Source organism: Mus musculus, chromosome 10, assembly GCF_000001635.26.
Source record: "Mus musculus strain C57BL/6J chromosome 10, GRCm38.p6 C57BL/6J".
Classification (NCBI taxonomy): domain Eukaryota; kingdom Metazoa; phylum Chordata; class Mammalia; order Rodentia; family Muridae; genus Mus; species Mus musculus.
The window spans coordinates 21317434-21342212 of NC_000076.6; the positions used below are offsets into that span (position 1 = coordinate 21317434).

The 24779-nt window shown below is 43.0% G+C and overlaps 1 protein-coding gene and 1 long non-coding RNA gene across 9 annotated transcripts in view; one reads left to right on the plus strand and one right to left on the minus strand.

Annotated features, from left to right (window-relative positions):
• Positions 1–24779, plus strand: part of Hbs1l (Hbs1-like (S. cerevisiae)) — a 72911-nt gene that overhangs the window by 21455 nt on the left and 26677 nt on the right. For 7 of the 8 annotated variants that reach the window (XR_380070.1, NM_019702.2, XM_006512803.4 and 4 more), the window contains 2 exons: positions 19534–19642; positions 24281–24546. Coding sequence is in view for 5 of the 8 variants with exons in the window: in NM_019702.2 (NP_062676.2) it covers positions 19534–19642; positions 24281–24546 (375 nt within the window). In the remaining 3 variants the exon portion in view is untranslated. The remainder of the gene's footprint in view (positions 1–19533; positions 19643–24280; positions 24547–24779) is intronic. The other variant, NM_001042593.1, reaches the window with a different exon arrangement.
• Positions 1655–24622, minus strand: 4930455C13Rik (RIKEN cDNA 4930455C13 gene). The gene is made up of 4 exons (NR_045352.1): positions 24043–24622; positions 6991–7154; positions 6305–6389; positions 1655–1841 (listed from the first exon to the last, which is right to left on the minus strand). It is a non-coding gene; the product is annotated as an RIKEN cDNA 4930455C13 gene (long non-coding RNA).

Below are 24779 nucleotides of genomic sequence, written 5' to 3' on the forward strand. Positions count from 1 at the left end.
CTGTCTGTAACTCCTGTTCCAGGGGATGTGACACCCTTGCACAGAAATACATGCAGTCAGATCACCAATGTACATAAAGTGAAAATAAATTAGATCAAAAAGTATTTTCTCATTCATATTCTGCATTCTTTGTCTGCTGTTAAGTTTTCTTTATTTTTCTTAGAGTATCTCCATGTCTCAGCCCCGTTTGAATATTTTTTATTTGAGGAAGAGGGAAATCATTTAGTTTAAAAAAATATATTTAGTTCATATTTTAAATTCTGAAGCCGGGCGTGGTGGTGGACGCCTTTAATACCAACACTCGGGAGGCAGAGGCAGGCGGATTTCTGAGTTCGAGGCCAGCCTGGTCTACAGAGTGAGTTCCAGGACAGCCAGGGCTACACAGAGAAACCCTATCTCAAAAAAACCAAAAAAAAAAAACAAAAAAAAAAAAAAAAAAAAAAATTCTGTATGTGTGTGGGGTTGTATGTACACATGAACACAGCTTCCACGGGAGCCAGCAGATGGCATCAAAATCCCCTGGAGCTGAAGTTACAGGTGGTTTATCCAGTGTGTGTCCTCAGAACAGAACTCACGTCCATGCAGGAGCAGGAGACACACTTAACTGCTGAACCATCCGTCCAGCTGCTGGAAGTTCATACTCTACAGCATCACTGAAGAGTAACGGGGAGTGTGCAAGGCCAAACTCAGGCCGTCTTGTATTCTTGACCTTGCTATATTCTACTCTGGATTCAGGCTCAGCACAGTTTTATAAATACTTCATTTTCTTTCTTTGAGACATAGCTTAAACCTCTTACCTTTAATAGTAATTCGTGTTATTTCTAAAATAGTGTATTAAATGTTATCTTTCTTAATTTTGATAACTCTGTTAACATATATGTTAAAACATGCTGGTAGAAAATGCACATAGCCTAAGAATGGGTCACCCATACAGTTCGTATGAGTGAGTTGTTAAATGAGTGTATGAGAGAAGATTTAAGTCAGCACAACCCGTCAGTTCTCTGATGTGCTCACCTTGTCACCTCTGGGGTGGCTCACACCTTTAATCACAGCACTCTGGAGAGCAGAGGCAGGCTCATCTCTGAATTCTAAGCTAGCCTGGTCTATAGTGAGTTCCATCCAGGACAAGCCAGGACTATACAGAGAGGGACCTCGTCCCCCCCTCCCTCCCCCCAAAAAATCATGTCTCAATAGTGGCTTTATCATGCAGACCCCGTGTTGTGTATCTGTACCAGGTGTGACTGCGGAGATGGTGTTGTTTAAAAGTATCCTTAGACCATGGCTGAGTTATTTCCTACGAGTGCCAAGCTCCTGTCTAAGATCCCTTGCTCCTCCTTGTGCTTCGATCCCTCAGGCTTCAGAGTGGAAGCGAGGGAGTGGTGGGGATGGGCTGCTGGTAGGAGCTGCAGCCTCTCTCCTCTCTCATGGCATCCTGGAAGTGTCCTGTGATTGGTCTGAAGACTTTACAATGAAGGGTTAAGATGAGAGTCTGACTGCTACTCAGTTTATGTGACCTTGCAGTAGTAATGCACTAAAATAGATTTCATTTTACTGCAGTCAGTTCTGGTTTTCTAGGCTGTTAAAATAGGCATAAGTAAGTAACTTCTCTAATTTTCCATTATAAATGTATTTTCTTGGAAAGTTTTCACTAATTGATCCTTTACTGAGTATTTTTATTCAAACAATAAGAAGAATGTATACATCTTGTAAAGATAACTGAGAATGAATTGGCTTTGTGCTTACTGTTATGTGGGAGTTTTTTCAGAGGAAGTGGTTGAATTCAGTGAAGAAGCTTAAGTACTCCGTAATGTTCTCAGAGTCTCTTCATATATACACCTACACTGGAAAAATTGAAGCATGAATTGCTTAATTTAAAAATAATTTACTTTAGATTCTTAAAGCTTTTTTATTTAAAGCATATAAGTTACTTGAATATTACATAGAACTTCCTTTTAATCCTAGTAACTTTGTTTTTAAAATTATCAGGATTAAAATTAGATATATTTACATACAATTATTTCATTCTATGGCAATGATAAGTCTTTCAGTCTTTGAATACATGCTACTTACTACTGAATATTTTAGTGAGGAACACAGTGGAGGGAGAGGAGAGATCAATTCAGTGAAACCAGGTTTCACTACTTCTATTCCTTTCTAGAAAGACTTCAGAGAGAAGTATGCCAGCGTCAGGGTTACAGAGAAAGTCAGAGCTCGGGCTCTCAAAACCCAAAGGGTGGGAAGCCTGGGATGTTTGCTCACTCCTCCTGCGTCTGCCTCACAAATGCTGCAGTTGCAGCCATGTGCCACTCTAGCTAGCTTCCTTAAAACCTTATTTCTAAGATTGTATTTTTAATTATGTATGTGTGCTTGCATGCACACACATGTGTGAATGCAACTTATAGAGGCCAGAAAGAACATCATATCCTCTGATTGGAGTTATAGGCAGGTGTGAGCTACCTTCCTGAAGAGGCTGCCGGGACCTGAACTCAGACCTGAGAGGGCTGTATGTGTGCTTTACCCCTGAGCCCATGTCTCTAGCCCCCTTGAAGAGCTTTGTAGTAGCCCACTGAGGCGGTGTCTGGTGATTTTATTTAACCAAATACACCTGAATTTAAGTTGTTTGTTGTGCAGTCTCAGTTATTTCGTGACAGGTATGATTCTGTTGTGACGCTGAGAGATGAAAGGGGTGGCTGTTGTAAGATGTTTATTAAACTGATTTTACATAGAATTTTGAGTCCTAATAGCATTGCTGAGGCTCTTTAGTAAAGGGTTTCATTTCACACTGATGAGTGTTAATTTGTATGGAAGTTGTACCTGTGAGTGAGCTGCCAGGTGCGGGGACAGATATGTGGCACTTCTTGGGCAGTCATGACACCAGCTGTCAGAGTGCCTGAAAACGGTGGTACCTGGAGCGGTTTGCTGTGCGTTAGCATTGCTTCTGTACCATTTACTGGAGAGGTCGGAATCTGCCTCACAGGCTTCTGGGAGAAGCAAGCTCCCCTGTGATCTTGCGAGCACAGCATCTCACAGGTGGAAAATGCCCAAGCTGAGGCAACCGCTCTTGGTTCTCAGAATCCCCTTTAGTGAACTGAGGCACTCGCTTTGCCCAACTGACTAACTCAGAGATTTGTAGTTTAGATGAATTATCTGCTAACTTTCCACTACTTGCCCATTTTTTAGCACTCTAAAGTATGTTCTTTAATATACTCAAAACATATACAGAGATTTTTTTTTTACCCCCTCAGGGAAATGGTTGTGAGCTACCGGGTGGGTGGTAGGTGCTTGGCAGAGACCTCAGATCCTGCAGCTCCGTGCTGTCAGCCCCAAGCTCGCTTTAGTTTTGAAAGCAGTCTGCTCACACACAATTCTTAGAGTAGTCGTGATGTTAGATGAGTGTCAAGTGTTAGGTACTCAAAGTAGGAAATTCATGGGGATCTTAGAGAAATCTGGAGTGAAAATGAGATAAACGCCCACGATAGAGTGCTGAAGAGCAGCAGTGTACTTGTATAGATGGCTTTCCTGGGTGGATGTGGGTGAGGATTTAAACTTCTTCCTGTAATGTAGGAAAGGCTTTAGTTTTCAGGCTATTATAATTTTGGCCTAACAAGCAAACTTTTTGGTCAGATCAATAATAGTATTAATAAATAAAATGTGGTTTTGTTCAGATATGTGAGTTTGGTTTTTTTTTTTTTTTTCTGTGCATATGCACATATGGAGGCCAAAGGTCAGTCTTTGGTGTCATCTCAGGAGTTACTCGCCCACCTTGTGTTTTGGAACATGGTCTCACTCAGATGCAGGGGCTGCCTGACCGCTGAGCTAGGGTCTGCCTTCCCCCTCCCTGGCTTGGCTTCTTATGTGGATCCTGAGGATTAAAACCAGGTCGGTCGCCCTGCCTTACAGTAAACACGGTACCAGCTTCTGTCTCCCCAAGCCCAAATACAGTGATGTAAGGAATAATTTCTCAAGCACTGTATCAGCTCTTTCCCAAGTGACCAAGAAAAGTTGTTACTGCTCTGATGGCTACAACTTTTACTTTGTATCAAGGTTTATGAGAACTCAAGCATACATTGAAATCTACTTACTGCATGCATAAATGAATGTATGTACAGTGTGCTTGTGTGTATACATGTTTGTGCATGTGTGTGTGTGTATACAAGTAGGTACTCTGCATGTGGCTGCCCAGGGTTGATTCTTCTGCTTTCCTCATTGAGGCAGGAGCTCGGTCAAACCAGAACTACCCCATATTGGTGGTCTTGTTAGCCAGCTTGTTCTAGGAATGCCATGTTCTCTTTCTGGCACTATAATTACATGTGGGCTGTCATATGCAACTTTGACATTAAGCCTGACATTTTGACGAGTTTCTGGGGATCTGAACACTGGTCCTCAGGCTTTTTCAGCAAGCAAATCAGCCTCTGAGCTCCTTCCCCAGGTCTTGAAGTTTTTGTTTTCTCAAGTTAATGGATTTGGTGTTACTTCCAAAGACTTGAAATCTGGCCCCAGCGATTCTGTCTTGTCTGTCCCCTTCATTAGTGGGTGCTGAATGATGGATTTGAGGGATCGTTCAGACCAGAGTGCAGCTGGACTGTTGAAGGAAGTGGTCCAGTCTCTAGTCTCAAAGTCTCAGTGTACATCTGATAACTAGAATTTTAATGTTCGGTTAGATTCAGTGAAGTGATTTATTTGAAGTTTTTCTTTTGAAAGTCAACATCATTTCTTGAAATTTTGAACATGTTAACGTATGTGGATGTATTTGGACTTTATGGTATATTGAATACACTTACAGGAACAGGATTGGTGACAGAACGTGGACTGTCCTGGAAAACCTAGTCCACATTCCAGCAAGGGTCTCGGGGTGGAACTCAGGCCCCCATGCTTAGCAACAGGTGCCTTTTATGGCAAGTCATTTTTAATTTAAAACAAAAATGTTGTTTATAGTGTCTTCTCCTCCCTACTCTATCTACCCCTTCTCTGTCTGTCTCCACACCGCCCCCTCAAGCCCCCAATGCTGGTAGCAAATCCAGGGTTCTCACCCATGCTTGACAACAGGTCTAGGTTAAAATCCCTCTGATACTACAGGCTTGTATTTAAAAGCTGTCCCTGTGTTTCTTGCAATTGTGGGTTATGGGCTCCCTGGTTTTTCAGTTCAGTTTAGTAAGATTTTCCCATAGATAACAGTTTTTATTTGTTTAGTACTTTGTAGTGATAGTGTATGTTCAGGTATTTTGCAATCATGTTGAAGATTAATGTCTGTGGCAGGGAAAGAGAGTCCTATTGAGTAGGCTAAGTAGTTATTTTTAAAATTAAACTCTAGGGGAACAAACCTTAAACCGTCATCTGAGTGGGTTTCTTTCTTGGGTGCGTTTGCTTACACCTGTAATGAGCCTGAAAGCGCGCACTGAGTGGTAGGTGCTTAGACTGGCAAAGGCTGTTAGGCCAGCCCATGCATTAGCTTCTCTGAGCCCCACTTCTCTGTGTGTGGAGGGAGATTTACCCCAGGTGACAGCTGCAGTGGTTCTCAATTATTATTTTCTTTCCTTAGAGAAAGGCGCCGGTCAGAATCAGTTTCTCCTGGTGAGAACAGTCTTCAGAGGGGGGCGGAGCGGGGGTGCAGTGTTTTCCTTCTGTCTGTCTGTCTTCTGTGTATGGGTTTGTGTGTGAAGTGTGTGTGTGCATGTGTGTCTGTGTGAGGTGTTTGTGTGTATGAGATGCAAGGATATATGTGCACGTGTGTAAAGTGTGTATGAGGGGTGTGTATGTCTGGGTGTCTTATATGAGGTGTGTGTATATATGTGTATATATGTGTGTGTGTGTGTGTGTACCTGTGTCTGTGAGGTGTGTATGTCTCTTTGAGTGTATCTGTGAAGTGTGAATGTCTCTATCTGTGTGTTTGTGTGTGAATATCTGTGTGTGAGATTTGTGTGTATGCCCAAGTGTGTCTATGTGAAATGGGTATGTGTGTATGTCTGTGTAAGGTGTGTCTGTGAAATGTGCGTGTGTCTGTGTGAGGGGTGTGTATCTGTGAGTGTGTGATATCCATGTGCATGTGTCTGTGTGAGAATGTATATGTATGTGATATTTACATGCATGTGTCTGTGTGTGTGCTTGATCTGTGTACATGGTGTATATGCATGTGTGTGTGCCGGTTGTCCTCTTTGTGTGGGCACATGTGGAGGTTGATGTCCAAGTTGCCTTCCTCAATTGCTTTTCCTCCTTGTCTTTTGAGAGGGATCTCTCGATGAGCCAAGGGTTGCTCTTCACTGGCTGGTCAGTGCTTCCCTGGGGTTAAAACCACGGTTATCCATACCTGGCTTTTACATGGGTGCTTAGGATCCGGACTTGGGTTCTCATGCTTGCAGTTGTGTCTGTGTTATCCAGTCCATCTGCATCTCCTAATGCAAGAACCACTAGGTTAGAGTGTGTGCTTCATTCCATATACAAAATTATACAGTTATGCTGTAAACACTTGAATGCCTAGGATATTTCATTCACTGGACTGTATATTGTGTAGGGTATTTTTGTTACAAAAATAACTGGAACTAGAATAGACCAGTTTGAAAAATAAGACACACTCTATATTTTAATATTTGTACTATAGTACATATAGCTAACTCATAAGTTAGATAGCTTTTGCTTTTACCCGTGATCTAAAATTGACAGATCTCACTGGAATGTATAGCTTGGATCTGATGCCTTTCCAACCTCCTAAAAATCGGCATGAGCAGAAGAATGCCCAGGTATTAGCCCTGCAGGTCCTTGAACTTGCTTTGTAGAGCAGGCTAGCCTGGAGCTCACTACGCCTGCCTCCGCAGTGCTGGATTTAAAGGCACGCACCCCCCTGCCTGGCACCCCCCTGCCTGGCACCCCCCTGCCTGGCACCCCCCTGCCTGGCACCCCCCTGCCTGGCACCCCCTGCCTGGCAGGATTGACTTGAGCATTGCCTTTTGAGAAGTATCTCAGACAGTAATCCATGATCTGCCTCACTAGACTCACCGCATCAGATGTGGGCAACACGTTTGCATTTCCTAGAGGTGCATGACTCAGGGTTTTTAGTTTAGAATGACCCTGATTCAGTTTTCTTGGGAAAACATGTCTGTCATTTTGAGGAGGTGCAATCAGGACACAGTGGGACCAAAGAGAAGATGCCTTGGGAAATCCTGGAGAAAATGAGCAAAGGCCAGCCTTAGTCACCTGCACGATCTTGAGTAGTTATCTAATATTTGTCTATAAAACGTTGGGTTTGACCACGTCAAAGTTCATAATATGTGGAGCTTGGTTCCATTTTAACCTCATTTGATCTGCAAGGGGAGTGGGTTCGTATTCTACTGAGCATTCTTAACTTGGCTGCTTCCTTGCACTTCACCTTGTATTAGCTGTATGGGTCTTAGTGACTTCAGTTGATTAATGGCTTGTGTACATATTGTGCTCCGTAGCCTTATAGTCGGGTGTTTCATATGGAGTCTCAGCCCATCACCCCACGCAGCTGTCTTCATTACCTGCATGGTGACTGGTCGTCACCATAGTCTGTTGATTACTGTATCTGATCAGTTTCAGCAGTCACAGGTTCCTGTTTTCATGGTTTTCCCTTCGCAGCACTCAGTTCATTCCTTATTATTTTTCTTTTCTTGAGTTCATCTGACATTTATTTTCCTCCCTTTAATTCTTGGAGAACCTGGTGCCATGATTAACTTTTTTTTATTGGATATTTTATTTATTTACATTTCAAATGTTATCCCCTTTCCCAATTACCCCCTCACCCTCTATTGCATTCCCCCTCCTCCTGCTACTATGAGGGTGTGCCCCCACCCACCCACTGCCGCCTCCCAACCCTCGAATTCCCTACACACTGGAGCATCGAGCCTTCACAGGACCAAGGGCCTCTTCCCCCACTGATTCCTGGCAAGACCATCCTCTGCCATATATACAGCTAGAGCCTTGGGTCCCTCCATGTGTACTCTTTAGTTGGTGGTTTAGTCCCTGGGAGTTCCGGGGGATCTGGTTGGTTGATATTGTTGTTCTTCCTAAGGGTTGCAAGCCCCTTCAGCGCCTGCAGTCCTTTTTCTAACTCCACCATTGGGGACCCCGTGATCAGTTCAATGGATGACTGTGAGCATCCACCTCTGTATTTTTCAGGCACTGGCAGAGCCTCTCAGGTGACAGCTCTATCAGGCTCCTGTCTAGCATGCACTTATTGGCATTCACTATAGTGTCTGGGTTTGGTGACTGTATATGGGATAGATTCCCCAGGAGGGGCAGTTTCTGGATGGCCTTTCCTTCAGTCTCGCTCCACCTTTGTCTCCATATTTGTTCCCATGAATATTTTGTTACCCCTTCTAAGAAAGACTGAAGCACCCACACTTTGGTCTTCCTTCTTGAGCTTCATGTGATCTGTGAATTGTATCTTGGGTATTCCGAACTTCTGGGCTAATATCCAGTTATCAGTGAGTGCATACCATGTATGTTCTTTTGTGGTTAGGCTACTTCACTCAGGATGATATTTTCTAGTTCCATCCATTTGCCTAAGAATTTCATGAATTCATCATTTTTAATAGCTGAGCAGTACTCCATTGTATAAATGACCACATTTTCTGTATCCATTTCTCTGTTGAAGGACATCTGGGGTGTTTCTAGCTTCTGGCTATTATAAATAAGGCTGCTATGAACATAGTGGAGCATGTATCCTTGTTATATGTTGCAGCATCTTTTGGCTATATTCCCAGGAGTCGTATAGCTGGGTCCTCAGGTAGTACTATGTCTAGTTTTCTGATGAACTGACTGATTTTCAGAGTGATTGTACCAGCTTGCAATTCCACCAGCAGTGGAGGAGTGTTCCTCTTTCTCTACATCCTTGCCAGCATCTGCTGTCACCTGAATTTTTGATCTTGGCTATTCTGACTGGAGTGAGGTGGAATCTCAGGGTTGTTTTGATTTGCATTTCCCTGATGACTAAGGATGTTGAACATTTCTTTAGGTGCTTTTCGACCATTTGCTTTTCCTCAGTTGAGAATTCTTTGTTTAGCTCTGTACCCCATTTCTCAATTTATTTGATTGACCACATGATCATCTCACCCCATGTTCTCATAGTGCATCTGGTTAGTCTGAGCGGCCACTAAGTTCCTGTTTTCCTGCATGCCACAGTGCTCCCCATCTCTCAGAACTCTCTTAACCATGCTACTTCTTTCCATCTTATCTTAGTGTCAAACATATCCCTCAGAATGAATCTCCAAACTACCGCCCCTGCTTGTGTTCAGGGTGATGTCATAATTTGACGTGCAAAGCTCTGAAACAGCCAGTGTGCAAGTAGAGTCTCGTGAGCGAAGCTCTTGGTGGTGTCGTCGTTTAGGTGGGGTTCCTTCGTGGAGTGCTGTCATTATTACTGTTTTCCTCCTATACTGACTTCCTTTTACGTTATAATCAGGGTCTATTTGGTCTATTTTTATCCAGTTCCTACCACAGTGTCACACAGTTGGAGCTTTTCTTCTTTCTATCATGAGCGACTTATTGCCAGAGTGTCTATAATTCTGGTGTGATTAGAACTCCACAGACTCTGTGTCCTTTCTGTTGGTAGTCACTTGTTAAGGCACTGCATGTATCTGGATTCTTTCAGTTCATCAGAAATGCCCACTATATAGACTACAATAAAAAAAATAATTTTACTGAGAAGAAAACTAGGCACAGAGGTAACCTCCGAGAGACTGGTTGGAGTCCTTGACATGGGGTGTGCTATTGGTATTCCGACAGGGTGCAAAGGTGCACGGAGATTTGTATGTACTGGGTTCTATTCTTTGTTACCTAGGGGAGACAGTTTTGTAGTTTTTACTTCACAGGAATAGCAAATCTCAATTGAGTGTAGAAGTTGGCTTCCTATTCATGAATCTTGAAATAATAATAATAAATCTATAGTTTTCATGAAGGTTAGGACATTTGTATAGAACATAGACATGGTATTGCTATTGCTCCATAGTTGAGGAATCAAATTGTTGATGCCAAAGGACCCCAGTCTGCAGACAGGAGTAACAAGATAGAGATGGGGTTTTAACCATACACTGGGGCCATGTTGCAAAGGCCTGTGTATAGTAATAGTGGGTTTTGGGTTTTGTTTGTTTTATTTTTTCCTTGTACGGAGACACTGAATATATTTTAGTGTGAACATGGGGGAAAGGACTCTGGTGACAAAGGAAAGAGATGGTTTATTGAAAAGGGATAGAAGATAGGACACTATCAGACTCTGCAGACATCGGGTCCTCAGTAGTTGAGAGAGGAAGAAACAAATCTGAATGGTGGTCATGAGAAGAAAAGTAAAGGAAGTGGTGTTAGTTGGGTAGAAAAAACTTTGAAGAAAGGAATCAGCAGTAAATGAAGTTTCCTGGCTGACAGGTAGGGAAAGTGTTAGAGTCGCTGGCTTGACGGAAGTGGCTTTATATAATATCTGTGCTGTGCACTTAATTCCTCGGCTAATGCTCTCAACAGCTGGGGCTCTCTACTGCAGGAATTCTGTTCCACTCTCTGGAGAGGTCTGGGCAGTGTTGCCAAATATCTGATAATGCTGAGGACAGTCTCTTCACAGCAGCAAATGATCACATTCAGAATGTCAGCAACACTGAGGAAGCCTACTTTTTGAGAATTTGATGAATCCAGAATAGATTTTACGCTGAAATACTTCTCTGTAAGCGGAAACATGCTTAACGGAATCACCCTTGCACTTCCTCTGCCTTCATTCCTTTAGCAGAATATCAGAACACTGAAAGAGCTGTCAGGAAATGACCGACTGGCTGTACATTTCTATTTCTATGTGCTCACTTCTTATTGGCTTATTTAAATGTGTAACAGACATAAATTCATCCCTCCTGGCTGGAGTAGTTCTGATTCTCTAATTTATTGAGCTATTCTAATGACATTCCCTGATTTAAATATTCTCTGGGTATTGTATAGAAAGTCTCGATTGGTAGCTGTAAGTTCAGGTTTCCTGTCGTTTCTGATTTACACGTGTTACTGCTCATTCTCTCAGACTGACCATAATTCTTAAGCAAATAGAACTGGGTTCTAGAGAAGGTAAATGCACTTTGAGTTCCTATCGTGTGGCTCGGTTCATGTTTGTTCTAATACTCTTGATCCTATCATTGTAGTTATGTAAGAACTCAGGAAGCTAAATGGACATAGAAGTGTCCAATTAAATACTATAATTGATGATCTTGATTGAGTACAAACTTCAGTGATTATTTTCAAATTACAGTTATTCTAAAATACTACTCAATGATAATCTGTCTTTATAATGAAAGTTGATTTCTTAGCTTCGTTTGGGATTTTGCTTTTTGTGTTCTTGCAAATACGTGCATTTCAGCTTCATCCCCAAGCAGATACTCATTTTGTGGATGTGACAAGGGCTGTGCCCAATACAGTTCCTGGTAGTATATTCTTAGATTTCTTTTCACATGAGACTTGTTTAAATTGATAGCCACAGTGAGGAAACTATGTATCTATGGAGGACAGAGAGATCCTGAGGCAGAAACTTGACAATTCCTTTATAATGGTGTAGAGAAAGTATAGGAATTAGACAATGTTGACACACAGGTTTTCATGGGTAATTCACAATTATCACTTGTGGTTTCTTTTGCTTTTCTCTTACCTTGTCTTAATTTGACCGTCCCATTTCTACACAGTTTTTAGTAATTTCTAAGAATATTTAATGTTACCTATTTTACTGTATCTTTAGTAAATGGAAAAGTCCTTCCAAAGCTCTCTGTGAGTGTGAGTGTGTATGTGTTATGAGGGAGGGAGACAAAGACCAGATGCATAAACATATTTCTTAAAAGTTTATTGATTCATGTGGGCTGGAGAGAAGGGTCAGAGGTTAGGAGCACTGTCTGCTCTTCCAGAAGTCCTGAGCTCACTTCCCAGCAACCACATGGTGGCTCACAACCATCTACAATGAGATCTGGTATCCTTCTAGCAGTCAGACACACATCCAGGCCAATTCTGTATATATAATCTTTTTTGAAAAGTTTATTGGTTTGTTAGAGTTTTAGTTCTGTTAGTTCTGTTTGGGGCCAGATTAAAAGTGAAGCCTTGTGTACTCAGGCCCAGACGTCTCACATTCTTATAGTTGTGTCTCAGAGTGGCTTAGATGTTTTTGAGAAGAATCACCATTAAATCCAACAAGAGTCTGTATGTAACACATGACACCACAATGCTCTCTTTGCATCCTTTACAAAAGTACACAGTGAGAGAGTCTTTGGTTAAGTCCAGCATTGAAGCTAACAAGGAAGCAGGCAGTTCTGGGGGAAGCATCAGTCGAAGGGCGACTACGAGGGACAGGAGGGGCCGTTTTCTAAGAATGCTTTATTGCAGATGGAACTGTAGCATGAAGAAGGTGAACTGGGTAGGCATGCAGGTGATTGGCTTAGGCTGTAGACCCTGTTATCACAGTGAAATCATTTAACTTGTATGTCCTATGTATCTATAAAATGGAAAAGCCAGGTTTGATGAAGTGAATAACTTAGTTTTAATGAAGGATGGACCACGTATGCAGTTCTTCCCATTGTACTGGGGACTCAGGGCGAATCATTAACTATGCATCTTTAGAATGCACACCTCGGATGGCCCTGGATTGGAGGCTGGATGACCATGGCTCTTGATACTCTTAGAATGAATGGCATGTTTGAATTTGGCCTCATAGTGGTCTGTCGAAAGCAGTGTATACATAGATCCACTGAGCTGGGAACCATTTATTTCACCTCATGTGTGAGTGGAAACTTGACACACTTCATTTACCAGATTGCTAAGGAGAAGGGCCAGCTGGAAGCTATGTCACAGGAAGGGTTAATTCCCCACTGGTGCAAACCTGTGACTGCCAAGAAGACTTTGAGAGGAGAGTTATAAAGGGGCAAGGTATCAGCTGGTTAACAGAAGGGCGGGACTGGGGCACCGAGGCCTGTTCTCTACTCCTTTGCTGCTGCACTGTGAGATGTACTGCAAATACATCTATTGCACACAGTGAATGGATTTCCACTTACTTGGGAAGGATATGATATTCTCTCCCTCTCCCCCTGTGTGTGTGTGTGTGTGTGTGTTTGCTTATTTGAATGCTTATATGTATCTGTGACTGAGTTGTTGGTGTATTTCTGACCTGGGTAGGGTTTGTTTGCCATCCAGCCTGGTGCTGATGATGAGAATGACTTTACACAGTGTGAACTCTTGGAAGTAGCAAAGTCGTGTGTGTATTTGTATTTTGAAGTTAGGAGTGACCTGTGGTTTTGTTAGTGTTCTTAAGGATCATCTGTCTTAGAAGACAGGAAGGCTAGTGCTGTGCTTTCAGTGGTAGTTTTACCTACAATACTGGCATCCTTGTGTTTATTTTCGATTAATCAAAAAATTGAAACGTTGCATCTTGAGTCTTATAGAAAACACAAACCATAGTAATATTTGCTGCATCCCTAAAAATAGTGCAAGATCATCACATTGACTTCTCTATGCTTACAAGTAAAAATTACATTATTTCAATGTAGTAAATATGTAAGAATCGATGTTTTTCATGAAACTGGAAGGTACTAAAAATGAACTTAAAGGGAAGTTAGAGTTAGTCTTGTGGGCCCCAGAGTGGGACTTTCATCCTGTACTTTTCCTTGTTCTTAGAAGTCCAAGTCCACCTTGTCTCCTTTGGTTTTACCCAGTCAGGCGTCTCCGCCCTCTTTATGTATCATCACCATCATCACTACCACAGTCACCATCAACAGCTGCAGTAGCATCACCACCACCACCATCACCCTCACCACCGTCACCCTCATCACCAGCAGGAGCAGCATCAGTACCACCACAGTCACTATCATCATCACCGTCATGGTGCACCAAGCATCTCTCGCCTTCCCTCCCTCTTCACTCTGGGAACTCTAGACCTTGCTTTTCTCATAAAAGCCAACCCCTCCATAGCGCTGCCCCAGTCTTTCCTGAGATGTATCCCCTTCACTCTCAGCCTCAGGACCTAGGAAACCAGCCCTTCCTTTCCTGCTCGCCCAGCCTCATTGTTGCTGGAACTCCCCTGTGTCTGCTCCGTGCTGGTTTCCTTTGGCTTGTGTCAGGCCTCTGCTGATTCTTGTGCAGTCGTCTGCTTTACAACCTCACAGCTCCTTTTCTTGCTCATTAAAGACTCTGGCCATTGGCTATCAGCTATCTCCTGCCTCCTGAGGTCCTGATGATCATGCCGTACGATGGTGCACAGCAATCCAGGATTTTCATCTGGCTTCATTTGCAGTGATACCCACTTAGTCACTCAGTCGAATTTCCTTCCCCTCATAACTAGTTCACATCCATTTTGACTCCCATTGCCTCCATGGCCTTTTCTTGACCCGAGGACCGTTCTCTTCATTTGGTATTCTCCATTTCTCATGTGTCCAGCTTAGAGGTCCTGGTCTATAAACAGTTCAGTTTTTTAGAGGGTAATATCTTAAGGTTTTACTTTGTCCTGGCACTTGCTGGGTAGAACCTTGACCTTGCATGCAGCAGTCAGTGCCTTTTCTGCTAATGTCTCATTAATAACCACAAAGTGTAAAAAGGGTCTAATACCCCCTAATTTTTTGTTGTTTTTAAAAGTTTTTAATTGGAATAGAATCACATCAGCTTCCCCATGCCCCTTGCTCCAGCCTCTCCCTTGAACTATTTTCATGTGCCCCTGCATGAAAGCTCCTTTCTCTTTGCTGTTGTGTGTATGTAGTTTCTAGGCCAGCTACTTTGTACTGAACAGCCAAAAGGAGGTTCATCCTGGGAGAGGCTAACTCTTCTCTCTGCAGGCTTGGGTGCTTGTAGAGAGGTGCTTAGGTGTTGGACCCTGAGTGATTTCCATCCTTTCACATTAACATACCAGTTGATACTGCCATTGTTAATGTGCTGTTCGTGCGGCCTTCTTAGGAGAGGCTGTTTCACAGTAGATTTCCTGGTACTTGGATCTTAGTCTTTCCTGTCCTCCTCCACAGTGTTCCCTGTGCCGTAGGATGCACTATGCACCGTAAGATGCAGGAGCTGTGATGTCCATGTATCTGCTGCTGCCGGACTCCCCATGATCTATTGATCTCTGCTTTGTGTCCAGTAGTGGTTTCCGGTCATGTCTCCATATTCTGTAAAAAGATGCTTCTGTGTTGAGGGATGGTAGCCACATTACCCTGTGATAACATTCAGAGTGTAGTAAGGAAGGAATTGAGCTAGTGTAGGAAAATGGTGCTAACAGTTACTTCTTTAGGGTTAGGGTTCATGACCTCATGAGCCCTGGGGAGCTGACTAGGTCCAGACATGATTTCTCTCTTGTTGAATGGGCTTTAATGCTGGTAGTTGTCCACAGGGATTGAAGCTGGGTAGGACTGTGTAGTTGCTCTCTCTGCCCTTTGGCAGCTTGCATATGATCTCCTGGAACCATGGAAGCCAGGTCACAGGATAGAGGCTTTCGGGTCAGATCCAGCTCCTGTCAACTGAGCCTGTGTCCATAGTGTGTGTTGTCTTCAGCAAGAGAGCCACCCCAAATCCCTGAGAAACAACCAAGAGCTACATCTATAATCTATATTATCTGGGAGTCATTTGGATTACCCTGACCAACCCTTTCAAAGGAGCTAGTTTATGCTTGGTACTAGTGCTTTTGTTAGTCTATGGTTTTTAAGGGAAGCATAGTTTAAGTGGGTTAACTGTGTGTGTGCATGCACTTACATGTACAAGTATAATGTTAGGTAGACATAAAAGTTACTCCTTATGGCTTTGTGTTTGACTATTCCTCTTCTCTCTTACTGACCTCGCATCTTCTCCCTGCTACTGTTTCCTACCTCTTGTCACCTGTGCCTGCTGCCCCTGCCCCCACCTCTGTGGTCCTTTAGACTTGATTGGTTTTTAGGATTCTTATATACTCCATGCTATATACTGGCATTTGAGGATATGGAGCTAAAAGTCTTCTGTACAGCTAACGAAACAATCGAATGAGGAAAAAGTCTTCACCGGACTCTGAAAGAGGATTAATAGAATGTACAAAGAATTAAAAAAAGATTTAAAGGAAACAAATGATCCAATTTAAAAATGGGCTCAGAATCTAAACAGAGATCTTGATAGAGAAAATAAAAATGACTAGTAATTACCTAAAGCATGTAAATGCAGATTAAAACAGTTGTGAGGCTCCGCCTCCTCCCAGTCAGAATAGCTAAGATGAACAGGCGGCTGGACAGCACCTGCTGGGAGGTTGTGGAGAAAGAGGACCCTTGCTCTTCATTATTGGGGATGCAGATTGGTGCAGGCGCTCTATGAATCAATCTGGAGAACCTTCAGCCAGGTGATCCAGCTGCACCACTCTTGGCACACACCCAAAGGGCTCAGCATGCACTCCTCAGACCCTTGCTCAGCAGGGCTCAGAGCTGCCCTCTCCACAGGAGCCAGGAAATAGAGACAGCTGCATGTCCTTCAACAGGCAGACAGTGAAAATGTCTAACTTACTCACAATGGAATACTATATGGCTGTTAAAAAAGTCATGGCATTTGCAGGTAAATGGATGGATCTAGAAAGATTCTACTGAGTGAGGTAAGGCAGTCGCAGAAAGGCAGATGCTGCACGTTCCCTCATCGTGGTTCTGAGCACCTGGTGTGTGTTTCTTTTGTTTTTTGAACAGGGTCTCTGCATAGCTTGGCTGTTCTGGAGCTCACTGCGTAGACCACACTAGCATCAAATTCAGAGCTCCTCCTGCCTCTGCTGTGATTAAAATTGTGTGCCACCATGCCCAGCTACATTTCTGTTTATGTGTAACACTATTCTTCTGTTATTAAAAATTCTTCCTAAATCTCATTTTTTCCAGTCTTACCAGGAAAGTAGCTATTATATTAAAACAAAACAAAACAAACAAGGAAGTTATCCATGAGAAAGTCTCATCATTTAGTTCCCAGACATCCATGTCTGCCTTCTGCCTTCCCTTTCAGCCCCACCTTGGTGTCGGCTGTGCTTTGGACCCTGCTCTTCCTGTGTTCTTAACTGTGTGAGTGTTGGCAGCATGCACAGCAAGCCTTTCCAGTTTCCTTTCCAGTGGGGTCCTGGACACTTCCCCTTCCTGCTGTGCAGTGTTAGTCACTGTGTACCTGTAGTCCTCATCAGAATATCAGAAACACGCGGGTTCACAGAAGCAGTGCATGCACATAGCGTGGGTCTGCCAGCCTGCTGGTTGAGTAACAGATTCTACTCAAGCTCATTGCTCCTCCCACCCTGGAGTGTCTGAAATAAAGGCTGCCCATAGCCTCATGTTAGTTCATGCCAGATTTTGCTTCCAGTTGAATTACTAAGACTTGAAAGATGTCAGGAATGGTGACTTACAGTCACAGATGAAAAGATAGGGTGTATGTCTCTGCTTTCTTACATGCCTTCTGCTGTTTGGCTTATTCTGGCTTTTACTTCCTTTGTTTTAAAATGTTCTTGTAATCGACTAGTGACCTTTATCTAAAGCCACGTTGTTCTGAGTTTTCAGCCTCTTATCACCTGATCAGCAGCAGCCTTGAGTCCTGGGGTGCTGTAGGCCCTCTGTTCCCTTTCTTGGTGTCACCTCTCCCTGGCTCCCCCAGCTTCTGTGCACTTAAATGGAAAGTACTTTCAGGACTTTGTAATGGGACCACCCTGGTTTGTTCCCTTGTCTCTCTCCAGATTTCTAATGCTCTTCTGTCGCAGGGCTTTAGAGCCCCCACTTGGGTTCTAATAATAAAGATGTGGAGCCGTCTGTATGGTATAAGGCTGTTGGCCTGTTTGCTGGGCAGTCTCTCTACTAGCCCACCTGACTAGAGAGAGCTGCTTAAGTCTCCACCCGTGTCTCTCCACACGGCACTCCCTGCCTTTCTCATGCTCTTGCTTCTGGCCTCCCTGCCCCAGTTGATGGCACTGCTGGTACTGCCGGTCCTAACCCAGCCTCATCCACCAGCTCTTTATTCTACAGAGCCTCATCCTTATTCATCCAGTCTGAGCCAGTCAGCAGCAGGGCAGTGCCTGGTCCAGCTCCATGTCTTGCCTTTTGGCCCGAATTGGCTACTTGCATTTTAACATACTAATCTCAGAGAATCTTCTATTGGGCAGGTGAGGAAGGACACGCATTTTCATATAGAAAGCAGGTAATGGGCCTAAGAAATGACAATACCAAATATCCTGCCAGCACAGCACCTAACAATTGAAAAGACAAAGGCACACCTATGTAGTCATTTGAGTCACTGTGTGTGCCTAGGGGGATGGGTTACCCCAACACTCCTACAGTCATGTGCTCATGAACCACAGAGGCAGGCAGGCAGGCAGGCTACAGTTCATGCCTTGCCTGACTTGGGTGAAGCTGTTGGGTGCGTGGTCAGGATTCTGGATGTATGATGTCATGGTTTTCCTGACCTTCAGATGGTTGTCTTCACATGTGGTCACTGTATCTTCTCTCATTTCCCGTGCTGGCCATGGCTCTAGGACAGGAGGAGGGGCTGCTGTCCGGCCCAGTGGTCCTGTGTGTTTGACCTCTTCGGCACTCGGAACAGCTTTCTCCTACAGCCGGCTCAGTGACCAGACTGCCTTCTGGACTGTGCTTTGGTTATGCTCCTATTCTTGATTGACTGGTGGATTGATTGATTGATTGATTGATTGATTGATTGATTGTCATGGAGCTCTAACTCCCACGTGTCTAGGGAGGCTCTCTCTAATTCATGTGTGCCGCCATCGCATCTTATACATATATGAACTCCTCCTAGTGGTGACAACAGTTTAACTTTATATTTTAAAATGTGTTTTCTGTTCCCTGACTGAACTCTCTGAGCACATCATCTTGTTCACCTTTGCATCTCCAGCAATCCTGGCCTACAGTGAGCACAGAGTAAGCGTTTTCATGAGTCTGTGCATTAGTTTATCTTTCCTGATTGACATGGTCCTCTCTATAGGTGTGTTTACTAGTAGTGTAACATGTAGCTTCCAGGTTTTTGTGAATCCATTCCTGTTGGTACTCCTTGAAAATTAATTTTTAAAACTAGAGAGTTATGTATGAAGAGTCAAATGTGCACACTCATACTCTAGCTCATAGCTTATCTTCATGCTTTTAATTTTTCTATATTGTCCTCATCTCCTGTATTTATGGGTATCATAGACCTCACAGTATCTAATGCTCTATGCAGGTAAAACACAGGAAATGTTCCAGAGAATTTCAGCAGATTTTCATCTTGTTCATCAGTTGATGAATCAAAAATAGTTTAGCCATCTGCTAACTGACCAGACAGTTTTAGTATTGTGAAAGGGTGTGGTCACAGAGGTAGGTAGAGGATCTAGGTAGAATGTCGGAATAAGGCTCAGAGCAGAAACCACCTTGTTTCTTAATACTGAAACTTAACAGTCAGCTCAAAATTTGAAAGCGATCTGGTGGGTTGAACATGGGTGTCCAGAGGGCGGGGGTTTCCCAGCATGGGCCTCACTCTATCTCACTGCGTGAAGTCTGTGTCAATCAATCACAGTCTCTAATTTATAATATGCCATATGTTTCTGGAAATTAATTGTCCTTTTATATTTTATTCCTTAATTAGGAAAATCAGTTATATCTCGGTCATCCCAGAGTGAATCTGAAATTGTGCCAAAAGTTGCTAAAATGACTGTATCCGGGAAGAAGCAGACCATGGGATTTGAAGTGCCTGGGTAAGACTTGCAAGCCCCTACCCCTTTTTAAAATCTCCATGGCCTCCTATGGGTTGATTAGAGCAGCCTGTTCAATTCTACATAATAAAGCACTGGAATTCAGCTATCTCATGGACTTTGTGTAGAGTAAAGGACAGACAGGGCTGAGAAGTTGGTTTTGATTTTAGCCTTGTCTTTGAATGACTCAATAGCTACAATACTGCTTTGTGGATGGAGAGATGACTCAGTGGTTAGTCACACTCACTGGCTGCTTTTGCAGAGTACTAAGGTTCAAATCCCAGCACCTACATGGAGGCTCACAACCTTATGGAACTCTAGTTCTAGGAGATCTGGCGCCACCTTCTGGTCTTTGCAGGCATTACACACACTTGGAGCTCATAAATGTGCAAATACATTAAAGGAAAAAAATTAAAAAGAGAATAAAAATACTGTCTTGAAGTTTTTTGCAACTATGTGTTTGTATGTTTGCATATTTGTGTGTGTAGATGTAATAAGTGTAAGAATGCGTGTGCTTACAAATTTGTGTGTGTGTGGATGAAGTATGTGTATTTGTGTGTGTGTATGCATAAAGTTTGTGTATATGCACTCACCAATCTAAACATATGGCCAGAGATTAATGGATGCTTTCCTTTCTTGCTCTTCACCTATTTTTAAAGATTTTTTTTAACTTTGTGTAAATGTGCCTGTGTGTGTTATGTGCACGTGAATACAGGTACTTGTGGGTTCAGAAGAGGAAGCTGGAGGAATCTGCCCCAGGTTGATGCTGGGAAATGAACTTAGGTCCTCTGAAGAGCTGTGCATGCTCTCAGTCATTGTCTCACTGTGGAGACAGAAGGCGGCTGCTAGGGAGGGAGCCTTGGGGTCTGTGTGCTTGCAATCCCAGCAGCCACCGTGCCCAGCCTTCCTATGGGTGCTGGTGGTCTGAACACAGAGCCTCACGTTTGTACAGCAAGCGCTTTGTACACTGTAAGCTATGTCTCCTGCCCCTCTTTTAATTTTTATGCTGAATAAAATGGTTCCCTGTATCAATCACACATGCAATTAAAAACTCCTAGAGTTTGGGATATCTAGAAAAAAACGACTGTCAACACTGATAATACTTGGTATTTTTAAATCAATCTTTAGAATTTTTCTAGTAGTCTTTAATGGAGAAGGGAAGTGAGTTACATGCATCTCAATGTAATATTTAGCCTCTTTAAAGTTGGTCAGCATTTCTATTCTCTAAATACCACTTTCGCTGGGCCTGTGGCATGGACCTGCTGTGATAGCACTTGGGAGGTGGAAGCTGGAGGACCAGGACTTCAGGGCCATCCTCAGCTACTTAGAGGTCTCAGACAGAGGTCTGTCTTATAAAAAAGAAAACAAATAAAGAGGGTTTTTTGTAAGGTATGTATCCTTCATTTGCCAGAGCATAAAAGGAACAGACGTCAGCAAACACTAGCAGGGATGACTTATTTTTAGCCGTGTGAAATTCAGTCTCAGGAATTTACCTTACTGTTGGCTCCTTTTATAAAAATCTGTGGAGATGGGAATATATGTCCCCTTGTTTAATGTTCAGTGTTTGGACTTAAAAGTAAGACTTTATTCACTTGATTTCAAATTGAGTGTGGTGATAAGTCAGGTCTAGGAGACAGAATTCCTCTAGTACAAATTAGGTAATGGGTGAAATAATCTTTGTTTTGCGACTTTAACCTAGTCAGATAATTTTAAGTTCTGGTTCAATTTTAAAAGTTTTCCTTTTCTCTTGTAAATAGAGTCGAATTAATACAAATACCCTTTTTAGCCTTAATGTGTTCAGTTGTATTTAATTCTTTTATGGAAGTCTCTTGTTTTGTTTGAGACAGGGTGTGGAACTCACTACATATACAAAACTGGCCATGAATTCACAAAGATCCACCTGCCTCTTCCCTGAGTGCCAGGATTAAAGGTGTGCAGCAGTATGTCCAGCTAGGGAGACATTTATTGAGCAAATAACTGAAACACACAACCCTTATTTTAAGGGTGCCACAGCCACAATCTGGAGAGTCTCCGAAGTCTTAGCAGCTTGCAGATAAGCTTTAAGTAATACATTGTATTGGAAATCTACACAGAGCTTCTAACAGCACCTGGACACACAGTAACCACAGAAGATCATTTCCAAGGACAGCTTTCATAAAACCCAAACACTGGCCAGGAGATCACACAGTGCTAGATGCATCATGAAGACAGTGCTCATCACAGGACATCAGTTAAATACTTACCAATCAAAAGCCTTGGAAATATAGAGTATTTTAACATACATTTGCGAAGTAGTAAAGCTTTTCTTTTTTTTTTGTTTTTTTAAGTCTCTTGAGTCAACATTTTGACAGGGCCCAGTGGGAAAATTCATATAGAAATGAAATGTCCAAGAAAAGATTGGGATGGATTGGATACATTGTAGGAGTCATAATCTGGATAAGTCAGAAACACCATAGAAACGAGGAAAGGCCCTGCCATTGATTTCAGTGTTGTGCGGTGAGCGGTATCTATAAGGAAAGCACAGAGTAAATAGTTCTGCAACTGTGCTAAGCTCTCTGTTCACCTTCGCACAGTCCATAGCTTACCATCAATGACTTGTTTCTTTTTGGTGCTTGAGACAGCATGTGCCACCATGTCCGAGCATGGGCTACCATGTCCTAGCTGTCTTTCTTAGACTATTCTAGTAGACTCGAATTTTCAGATTTCATGTCTCAGCACTATGTCTAGACACAGGAGCCCCAGCCTTTGGGAGTGTTTGAACATTTGCTATATGTATACAAGTTAATCATAATATATAGTGTGTCAGATATATTACAATGTATTCTAGTTCTTTTTTTTTTTTTTTAATTTCAGGCTTTTAGTCACAGTGTTTCCGATTAACAGGATCCTCTCAGATCAAATGATTTGAAATATCATTTAACATACAGATAATTTATTAGAGGTTTCTGGTAGTCTGACAGCACACAATATATAATACTGAAGTTGGGCATTCTACACAGTTGCGATCCTAATACTCTAGAGGTTGTGGCAGGGGAGCCTAAGTTTTAGACCAGCTTTGGCTACATAATGAAACTGCCTTAAAAACATAAGCAGACAGACATGGACACACGAATAACACTGGACAAATATTTCTTGAATAATGGAACATGAAAAACTAAAATGTATAGGTTGTTTAACCTGAGTTCAACTTTTTTCTGACTTTTTGTTTTGTTTTTGGTTTTTGTTTGTTTGTTTGTTTGTTTGTTTTCTGAGACAGGGTTTCTCTGTGTAGCCCTGGCTGTTCTGGAACTCACTTTGTAGACCAGGCTGGTCTTGAACTTAGAAATCCGCCTGCCTCTGCCTCTGCCTCTGCCTCCCAAGTGCTGGGATTAAAGGCATGAACCACCACACCCTGCCCTTTTTCTGACTTTTAAATGAGCAAATTACTTTTCGGATTAAGTCAAGTATGAAGGGCAGACCTAGCAGGCACACCCCCGCCACACCAGTGCTCTAGAGGCTGAGGCAGGCAGGTCACCATGCGTTCTAGGCTGACTATGTCCTGAGTGTCAGGTCAGCCAGTGACTCACTACATTCTGTCTCAGAAAGAGTCCAGACATATATAACAGAAAAGCATATAACAGCCATGCTTTCTCAGAATGATAGACCCTAAACAATGACCATGCGGATGGCCCAGGGAGACGGTAGCCGTGTTTGCTAGAAGCCTTGCTGCCTGTGATTCCCAGTAACCACCTGGTGGAAGAAGAGAACCACCAACACCCTTTAGCTGTTCTTCGACCTACACACACATGTGAAAACAAAAGCTACCAAGAGTTCAAGAAATCACATTTATAATGTGTTGAGTTTTCTTGAAAGCCCATTTGATCCAAAAATTCATTTTTGGCTATACCATTGCATATACACCCAGTCCTGGCCATAACATCACAAATACACATTCCTGATTCTGACTGACTGTGGAAGCTAAACTAAGCTAGAACTTGGATGAGAGAATGTAAAATACACGCTGGCAATTCATTTCTCTCCATGTACATGTGTAAGAGGTAACTCATTGCTTAGAGCACAGTCTGCTTTACTAATACTGAGAATTGTAACTCTACCTCTAGACATGTAAGTAGAACTGATTGAGACATCAAGTGCAGGACAGATAGTCAGTACACAGTCTGGTAAGTCTTAGTGTCCAAGTCAAGGAGATTACTCCTTTAGATTTATAAACAGATGGTTCCACTTTTGGAAAGGTCGTTTAGAAATAAGAAATCAAGTTAATTAAGATCATAAAATTATATGACAAAGTGTCTGAAACATTGTTACCAATTTATTCTTGCCGTTCTAGCAGTGGGTGTAGGCCTGGGCCCAGAATGGGCATTTTTAGATCTTAGAGACATTTGAAAGTTTAAAGCTGTGTTTACCTCTTAGGATGCAGCAGCGTTGCTGCCTGCTGTCTGCCAGGGCGGAGTCTTCATGTTTAGTAGACACCTAGGGTTCCCAGTGTTCGTTTGTGTGGATTGGCTCTGGTCACTTCTCTTTTCCAGCTTGACAGACCTGAGACCCAGAATATCAGGGGTTGCCAAGAGATACCCCTGCCCCCTGACTCAGTTGGGCAGTGTCTGAAATGACTTTCTCACAGTTTTTCTCATCTTTCTGCAGCTTAACTTCTGAGGAAAATGGACTCAGTGTGCGCGCTCCTCACAAAGGGCCTCCTGGTGATGATGTGAGCGTAGCTTCTCCTAACATTCCTGAGACCGGCACTCCAAAATCTGCCCTCCCACCTCCTTCCCTTCAAACATCAGAAGAGCTGGGCTCCACTCCGACACCAGTGAGAAAGTCTGGCAAGCTGAGGCAGCAGATAGACGTGAAAGCGGAATTGGAAAAGCGGCAGGGCGGGAAGCAGCTCCTCAACTTAGTGGTCATTGGTATGCCCTTGTTCTGCCCGCCGGGTTAGCAGGACCGCGGCAGGAGGCGCCCAGCCTCTTGGAGCAGTGTAGGCTTAAATAAAGCAAAGAGGCATTGCATCATAATGCATTCTGGTCACCCAGGGTGCAATGGGGCCGCGTTACCAAGGAGGGCATCATCGGACTTAGCTTGTGGCAGTTTTATGTAGTGAACATTTTGAAAATGGGATGCATCTCCCCCCCCAAAAAAGGGA